This window comes from Rhinopithecus bieti, unplaced genomic scaffold (genome assembly GCF_001698545.2).
Source record: "Rhinopithecus bieti isolate Rb0 unplaced genomic scaffold, ASM169854v2 scaffold_1853, whole genome shotgun sequence".
In the NCBI taxonomy this organism is placed as follows: Eukaryota; Metazoa; Chordata; class Mammalia; order Primates; family Cercopithecidae; genus Rhinopithecus; species Rhinopithecus bieti.
This window is the reverse complement of record NW_016804151.1, coordinates 5,681,872-5,690,525: the sequence shown is the minus strand read 5'-3', so window position 1 is coordinate 5,690,525 and position 8,654 is coordinate 5,681,872. Positions and strand designations below refer to the sequence as shown.

Sequence of the window (8,654 nt, the reverse complement as noted above, 5' to 3'; positions counted from 1 at the left end):
TTTTTCTACTAATGTCTTTTTAATTAAGGAACATGCTTCCTTAATTTCTCTAGTAAAGAAAATACCATTTCTTGGCTGGGTGCGGTGGCTCATGCCTGTTATCCCAGCACTTTGGGAGGCCTAGGCAGGTGGATCACCTGAGGTCAGGGGTTCAAGACCAGCCTGGCCAACATGGTGAAATCCTGTTTCTATAAAAATACAAAAATTAGCTGGGCGTGGTGTTACGTGCCTGTAATCCTAGCTGCTTGGGAGGCTGAGGCAGGATAATCACTTGAACCTGAGAGGCGGAGGTTGCAGCAAGCCAAGATTACGTCACTGCACTCCAACCTAGGCAGAGGTTGCAGCAAGCCAAGATAGCGCCACTGTACTCCAGCCTGGGCAATGGCCTCAGACTCTGTCTAAAAAAAAAAAAAAAGAAAATACCGTTTTTGTGTATGTGAACCTCCTTTTAAGAAATAAACACTTTGGGAGGCCAAGGCAGGCGGATCACAAGGTCAGGAGTCGAGACCAGCCTGGCCAACATGGTGAAATCCCATCTCTACCAAAAAAAAAAATATATATATATATATACACACACACACACACACACAAATTAGCCGGGCCTGGTGGCATGCACTTGTAATCCCAGCTACTCAGGAGACTGAGGCAGAAGAATTGCTTGAACTCAGGAGGTAGAGGTTGCAGTGAGCCGAGATCGCACCACTGCACTCCAGCCTGGGCGACAGAGCAAGACTCTATCTCAAAAAAAAAAATAAATAAAATAAACAATTCACATTAGCTATAAGGACAAGTTACTTAATTTCTCTGTGCCTTAATATCCTTATGGCAATAATAACAGCTACCTTTGAGTTAATAATAACTACCATTTGAGGGCTTTTGTATGCCAGGCTCTGTACTAGTTTAATATGGTGTTACTCACAACAATACCTCCAGAAAGGATCTGTCATCCCCATTTTATAATTGGAAAAGTGAAGCTATAAAATGTTAAGTGTCCAAGGTTATACAGCTAGCATAAAGCTGAGATTTGAACCAAGACAGCTTGACTTTGCAGCTTAAGCTCTTAACCACTATCAGTAGTTGTCAACTTTTAGAACAGTACAGCAGATAGTAAATGTTCAATTAATGGTAGTTATTATGATAGCTATTGTTATTTTTAAAATAAAATAGTTTAAGAATAGGACTCTTATTCCATGACTTCTAAAATATTGTGGCAGACAATGTTCTGTGCCCTTGGTGTTAACTATTTTTCAAGTATTATTTTTAGAAGTGAGGCAGGGTGCAGTGGCTCACACCTATAATCCTAGCATTTTGGGAGGCCGAGATGGGAGGATCACTTGAGTCCAGGAGTTCAAGACCATCCTGGGTAAGATGGTGAGACCCCGTCTCTACAAAAAATAAAAAAATTAGCTGGGCATGGTGGTGACATACACGCCTGTGGTCCCAGCTACACAGGAGGCTGAAAGGGAGAATCACTTAAGCCCAGGAGGCCAAGGCTGCAGTGAGCTGTATTTGTGCCACTGCACTCCAGCCTAGGTGACAGAGCAAGACCCTGTCTTAAAAAAAAAAAAAAAAAAATTGAAAAATAAAAAGACTCTGGAACTAGCAAGCATTATTACTCCCTTACTATGTGTAGTGTTCCTGGGAAGCACTAGAGGAGATGATAAAATTGTTCAAGACGGTAAACCAAGAGCAATCCTAGGCACCCTGTGATTAGTTATCAGAAGAATTCTCAGGCTGGGCAAGGCGGCTCATGCCTGTAATCCCAGTAATTTGGGAGGCCGAGGCAGGACGATGGCTTGAGGCCAGGAGTTCGAGACCAGCCTGCAACATGGTGAAATCCCGTCTCTACAAAAAAATGCAAAAATTGGCCGAGTATGATGGCACTTGCCTGTAGTCCCAGTTATTTGGGAGGCTGAGGTGGGAGGATTGCCTTGAGCGCAGGAGTTGGAGGTTGCAAGTGAGCCAAGATTGCACCACTACATTCCCACCTGGGTGACAGAGCGAGACTCTGTCTCAAAAAAAAATTCTCTACACAGAGGTCTTAGTAGGAGATCAGAAAAGAGAGGAATTACTTTAGGCCGGGAGAAGCTTTACTGAGGAAATGGAATTTGGATGAACCTTTTGGAATGGGTAAGATTTGGACAGAGTAAAGGGAGAGGAGAGAGAAAGACAAAGTTTTTTATGTAGAAGTTAATATAGTAGATTCCTGCTTTTAATAGTGTGTTTATCAAACCCATGGCTATTATTTTCTTAATTTCACATGTGGGGACATTGAAACTCAGTAAAATTAAATTAATTTTCTTAAGATCACACAGTTAGTTAATATAAGTGATAGCACCTGGATTTGGATCTAAGTTTGTTGGACTCCAAAGCCCATGTTCACCTTTATATGCCCTATCCTTTGATTAGCAGTGAAATCTAAATTTTAATGTAAATTGAATAATAAATACTTTCTTAGATGTTTGTCCATCATGCTACCTCAGAACTGAATGTCTTCCAATCAGGAATCTTGCTGCACTGAGACTGGAATAACACTCTCTATTCTGTAATGGTACTTTTTAAGACAGGAGGAGGGGTCGGTCGATGAGCAACACTCTTTGGAAAGACATTGATAAAGAGTATTGTGTTCTTGGTGCTGCTGTGTTGACACCTAATTAGAAGTCAATATTGCAAGCATAATGACCTAGCCAATTGCTGAACTCACTGCCCAAGTGACACAGTTAGAGTCCCCAGGTAGTAATGAAAGATAAGAGTATTATTTGCCTGCCCAGTGCCACATGGTCACAATGTTTACATTAGCACACAAATGCTGAAGTAGATTCTTCAGGGCTTGTATCTAATCTGCTTCTGGCCTATGTGGCTAAGGTTAATATATCATAAAATTTGGTGTAAAATCCAATCTTTCTAACTACAAATGCATTTAGAGGAAAATTGACAGGAAATAGCTTTTCCTTCCTGAAAAACAAAAGATTTGGGGTTAGGGGGACATGTGCGAAGGCAGATAAAATATTTCTGCTCGTACAGGGATTATATTAACTAGCTTCTTAGAAACCATAACCAAAATTATCCTGAAATTTGAATGTTTGCTGTGCTATTTTTTGAATGATCTATTTTTCCTTCCTTTCTCTGTCTTTAATGAGTAGATGGAGTAATACCTTATCTCAGAAAGTGATTGGATTTTTTCCTGTGTGTTATATCCATTTTGATTTGTATTTGGCCAATGGTATGATATATTAAATAGCTTATATTTATCTGTGGGTGTTTCATATATGTATTTCCTAATGCTGAGAATCACAAATAGCTGTGTAGAATGCTTCAACCAGCCTGATTACAGTGGATGTGCAATTGGATTGAGGAATGTGTACTCAGAGCTTATGATCACTGGCCCAGTTGAGTCTGGGTGATGCATGTGGCTTTCCAGGGATGCTGCTATTTACATCTGTTAATGGCCCTTCTTGATGGCCAGCTCCCCAATGAGGTGATATGCAGCAGCCTGGGGATGAGGGACCAAGGCTGCAGATGTGGCTGGGCTCCATTAGGCAGAACCAGGGATGCTCATCTGGTAGGTAGGCTTTGTGTTTGGTGGCGAGTGGTGGGGGCAAGGAGGGGGGCAAGAGACAGAAAGAAAGGGGGAAAAAAGAATGGAAAACATTACTTATCCAGGTATAGGGGAAACAGACAGGCAGACATGAAAAACTACAACTGTAACTAGAGTATGAGTGAATAGAATAGAAAAGAAATGGAACTAGCAAATATACAAGTAGAAGGATTGACTAGTTCTCATATCGAAGGGCATTAAAACAGGAGAGGGCTATGAGAATTTGGGAAGAGACATGTCACCTCTGCCTTTTAAGTCAATATCATTTATTTATGTCGCTGGCCATATGCTGCTGAACAGAGAGCAGAGATTTACATATAGTGCATCAAGAGATTAGTTCTTTCCATCCTTTGGTTTTCTGGTGCTGGGAGAAAGCAAGAGATGCTCACAAGGATGCAATGTTGAGCATTAGTAAATTCTTGCAGAAATGGAACGTACCTGAAACAAACCAGTAAGGAGTGTTTCTGTTATTCCTATCAAATGCTAGAGGACAGTACAAGGAGCCTGGATCATGAAAAAGTGTACAGTCCATGAGAAGTGATTCTTTTTCTGCTTCCTTGTGTGTTGAAGATTTCTTGGAACAAATGTCACAAAAGATGGAGATAGTGTCTGTGTTAGTCCATTTGTGTTGCTATAAAGGAACACCTGTGGCTGGATAATTTATCAAGAAAAGAGGTTAATTTGGCTCATGGTTCTGCAGGCTCTATAAGCATGGCAACTGTATCTGTTGGGCTTCTGGTAAGGGTCTCAGGAAGCTTATGATCTTGGAGGAAGGTGAAGGGGGACCCAGCCATTACATGGTGAGAGAGGGAGCAAGAGAGAGGTGGGGGGCAAGGTGCCACACTCTTTTTTTTTTTTTTTTTTTTTTTGCACCGTGACATTCTTGAGTTAATTTGAGTCACCCCTGGGTGAGAGGGCCCTGCACCTAGAAGAAGGTGTTGGGCCTCTTGGTGGTGAAGTATGGCTTATGCTAACCATGCAGGACCCCATGGGGCAGTGGGAACTTGATCTCGGAGTCATGGAACTGTTTGACCACCAGCTGGAAGCACTTGCTGACCGCAGTCTCCACCTTCATGATCTGGGTGGAGTGGGCCTGTGTGTGATGCCAGGTGCCCATGTCTCACTAGCACTGGATGACAGCACCCATGGTGGTCAAGTCCTGGCATCCAGTACATGTTGTGGGTGCTGCTACAGGAGTCGTAGTGCAGCTAGATGCCAGATTTCTTCACCTGCAGGGGGAATTTCTCAAACACCTACCTACAGTAGACAGTTTTCCCTGAAGACTTCTTATCTTCTTTTGCTGAGATACCAAGTACCAGAGGCGGGACTTGGCAATGACATGATTAGGTGCAAAGATTCACATACCACAGAAGGGCAGCATGTGGCATTTGGGGGTGGGCAGGCAGCAACCCACCACCTTGTACTCTCATAGTGTGCCCAAGGCGTTCATAGCACTCTCTACATGCTTGCTTTCACCCGCAAAAGGCCACATTCTTTCAAATAGCCAGATATAGCATGAACTCAGATCAGAGGGGAACACCAAGCCATTCATGAGGGATCCACCCCATGACCCAAACACCTCACACCAGGCCCCATTTCTAACATTAGGGATCATATCTCAACATGAGATTTAGAGAGGACAGACATCCAAACCATATCAGTGTCTTAGTATATACGGCAGTAAAATGAGAAATTAATCAACAGTGCTATGGCATTCTTCCACATGTGTCCTGAGTGCATTTAGATTTTGGCCTTTCTGCCTTCTTTAAGCAGGCCCAAAGAAGGAATTGAGACAGTTTTGAAATACACAGTAGATCAGCTGTTCTCAGCATAATCTAGCAGCATATTAGAATGTCTTTTTAGTTTCCCACAGGGAGTTTGGCTCTTTAGCAATGTGTATCTTTACATAATGGCTGTGGCTAGGTATACTCTGATACCTTCAAGGAACCTGGAAAAAATTCTGCATGTAAAAAACTTCTGTTCATTCGTTTGTTTATGCCTTTCCAGATTGGCATGGTAGCTTGGAAAATGACCTTTAAAAGTCCTGAATATCCAGAAGGCCGAGATATCATTGTTATTGGCAATGACATCACATACCGAATTGGGTCCTTTGGGCCTCAAGAGGATTGGTTATTTCTCAGAGCTTCTGAACTTGCCAGGGCAGAAGGTATTCCACGCATCTATGTATCAGCCAACAGTGGAGCAAGAATCGGACTGGCAGAAGAAATTCGTCATATGTTTCATGTGGCCTGGGTAGATCCTGAGGATCCTTACAAGGTATACACTAAGAACATATAATACTTCAAAGTGCTATATGGTTATGCTACATGTATGGATAGGTGGGGGAAAGGTAGAGAGGTTTAAGTTCAAAAATCACCACTTATGGTAAAAATTAAATATAAACAAAATTATTTATGAAATTTCCTTAAGACACCATATTAGAGACAAATTATTTCTCAATATGTTCACCTGGTTTTTCTTCCAACTGTAAAACAGGTTGCTGTTTCTTTGGTTGACCACTAGATGAAATAGTAGGTATGCATTTAGTGTGAGACATGCTAAACCAAAAATATCTATCTTTAAACTATTTCAATGTGGCTTCCAGGATTTATAGTCAATCATCAACAAAATCCCTTACCTCCTCATCTTCTACTCCAACCTCCTTGTTCACCTTGAGATCTGTCTCTCCTCTAAAGATATTGCTTCCCCTGTAGCCCTCTGGAGTACTGACTGATTTCTGTCTTTCTTTTATACCACTGAGCCTGGAAGGAGAATATTGTCCTTGACCCTCCTTGCTGCTTCCGGACACCTCTCCCTTCTCTCTGAAAAAATCCCATCTTTGAATCTCATGTCATCAGACTGTGCCATACCCTCACTGCTCCTTGTGTTTCCTGATCCTTTGGTCACTCCCTCTCATTCTTTGCATCTTTTAGTTCCTGGCACATTGTCACTCTGTCCATTACTACTAGTCATGTGATAATTCTTGGTGATTGCTATATCCACATAGATGATCCTTCCCATAATCTGGCTTCTTGGATCCTTGACTCCTTTTCTTCTAATGGTTCTATCCTATACCCTAGCCCAGCCTCTTATTCCCCATAATCTCAATTTCAAGTATCTCTTTCTTTGCCACCTCCTCCATCCTCTTTCCTGCTCTCTCTCTCTAGTCCGACAATCCTTTGAAATCATCAGGACCATTGAGTTGAACTCACCTGTTGATCCTCCCACCTTTCTCTGTTCTTAACTCCCTCTTTACACCTCATTTCATTCCTATCTAGCTTAAACTCCAGGGTTAACTCCTTGATTAAGCATTATAATCACCATCTTTTTTACACCTTCAACTTTCTCTCTCAACTTGCTTCAACTTGCTTCTCTCTTTGCCTACTCTGTGCCTTTACAGAAACCTTGTTTAAATCCAACTCTCTCCATTCTGCTCCCATGCCTGCACCTGCCCAGCTCAACTTTGATGGAGGAAAAAAACAGTTCTGTTGACTGATCTTACTTTAGATTCAAGCTTACCAACCTCCTGGATGACATCTCTCCCCTCAAACCTCTAACATCTACTTCCCTCTCCCTACTCTTAGCTGATATTGTCAGACCTTGCTTCCCAATATTCAAGAAAAGAGAAACAATGAGAAGAGAGCTTCTACAAGCTCCCATGTACCTGCATCCGTTGTGCCCTTACTCTTCACCTTCTCTTCTACACTTTGAATGAACAGTTCCTACTTCTGTCTAAAGCCAATCCCTCCTCTTGTACACTTGATCTCCTTTCTTGCCAACTTAAGTGTATGATTAACACTTCTCCCTGCTCTTTCATGCATCAGCACTTTTTCCCTCTGTACTGTATCAGCCCTTGTAGCATACAAACACCCCTCCAGTCACTATCCCTCCCTTCCTTCCTTTTATAGGAAAATGTTTTTAAAAGAGTTGTTTGTTCTTGCCGTCTCCAGATGTTCTTCTCCCATTCCCTCTTGAACCCATTGCAGTTGAGCTTGCACCCTTATCATTCCACTGTAGCTGCTTTTGGTCAGGGTCACCAGTATTCCATATTACTGAATTCTATGGTGAATTCTTAGTCGTCACCTTAGTTATTTGACAATAGCATCAGCATTTGACACAGTTAGTCATTCCGTCATCCTTGAAGTACTTTCTTCTGTTGGCTTCCAAGAGCCCAAAGTCTCCTTTTTATCTTCCTGCATTTCTGGCTCCTCTTTCTCAGTTTCCTTTGCTGCCTTTCACATCTTTAAATATAAGAGTATTTCAGGAGATGATGGAAATACTCTATATTCTGACTGTGGTGGTGGCTACTTAAGTACATACATTTGTCATAACTTATCACATTATAACACTTAAAACTGATGAATTTTGTTGCATGTAAATTATACTTCAATAAAGTTCACAGAACAACTTTATTAAAATATGAAAATTGATCCAATACAGGGGGTTTTGTGGGGCTGATGAAAATATTCTGGAATTAGTGGTAATGGTTGCACAACATCTGAATATACTAAAATTTACTGAGTTATACATTTCAAAATGGTGAATTTTGGCTGGATGCAGTGGCTTACGTCTGTAATGCAGCATTTTGGGAGGCCGAGGCAGGCAGATCACTTGAGGCCAGGAGTTCAAGATCAGCCTCGCCAGCATAGCAAAATACCATCTCTACTAAAATATAAAAAATTAGCTGGTCATGGTAGCACACGTCTGTAATCCCAGCTTTTCAGGAGGCAGAGAGGCATGAGAATTGCTTGAATGCAGGAGGCAGAGGTTGCAGTGAGCCAGGATCATGCCATTGCACTCAGCCTGGGTGACAGAGTGAGACTCAGAAAAACCTTTAAAAACCAAAGTGTTGAATTTTATGTTATATTAATTTTATCTCTTTTTTTTTTAAGAGACAGGGTCCTGCTCTGTCACCCAGGCTGGAGTGCAGTGGCACATTCATAGCCTACTGCATCTTCCAACTCCTGGGCTCAAGTGATCCTCTCACCTCCACCTCCCAAGTAGCTGGGACTACAGGCGCACACCACCACACCCAGCTAATTTTTTTATTTTTCAT

The 8,654-nt window shown here is 41.9% G+C and overlaps 1 protein-coding gene and 1 pseudogene across 2 annotated transcripts in view; one reads left to right on the top strand and one right to left on the bottom strand.

Moving 5' to 3' along the window:
- The window catches only part of LOC108526299 (acetyl-CoA carboxylase 1), a 92,266-nt gene extending 86,208 nt beyond the window's left edge, over positions 1-6,058 (top strand). For both annotated transcript variants that reach the window (XM_017866999.1, XM_017866998.1), the window contains one exon: positions 5,606-6,058. In XM_017866999.1, coding sequence (XP_017722488.1) covers positions 5,606-5,896 — 291 coding nt within the window. In that variant the 3' untranslated portion in view covers positions 5,897-6,058. The remainder of the gene's footprint in view (positions 1-5,605) is intronic.
- LOC108526303 (60S ribosomal protein L18a pseudogene) lies at positions 4,524-5,048 on the bottom strand (annotated as a pseudogene).
- Positions 6,059-8,654: the final 2,596 nt, after the last annotated feature.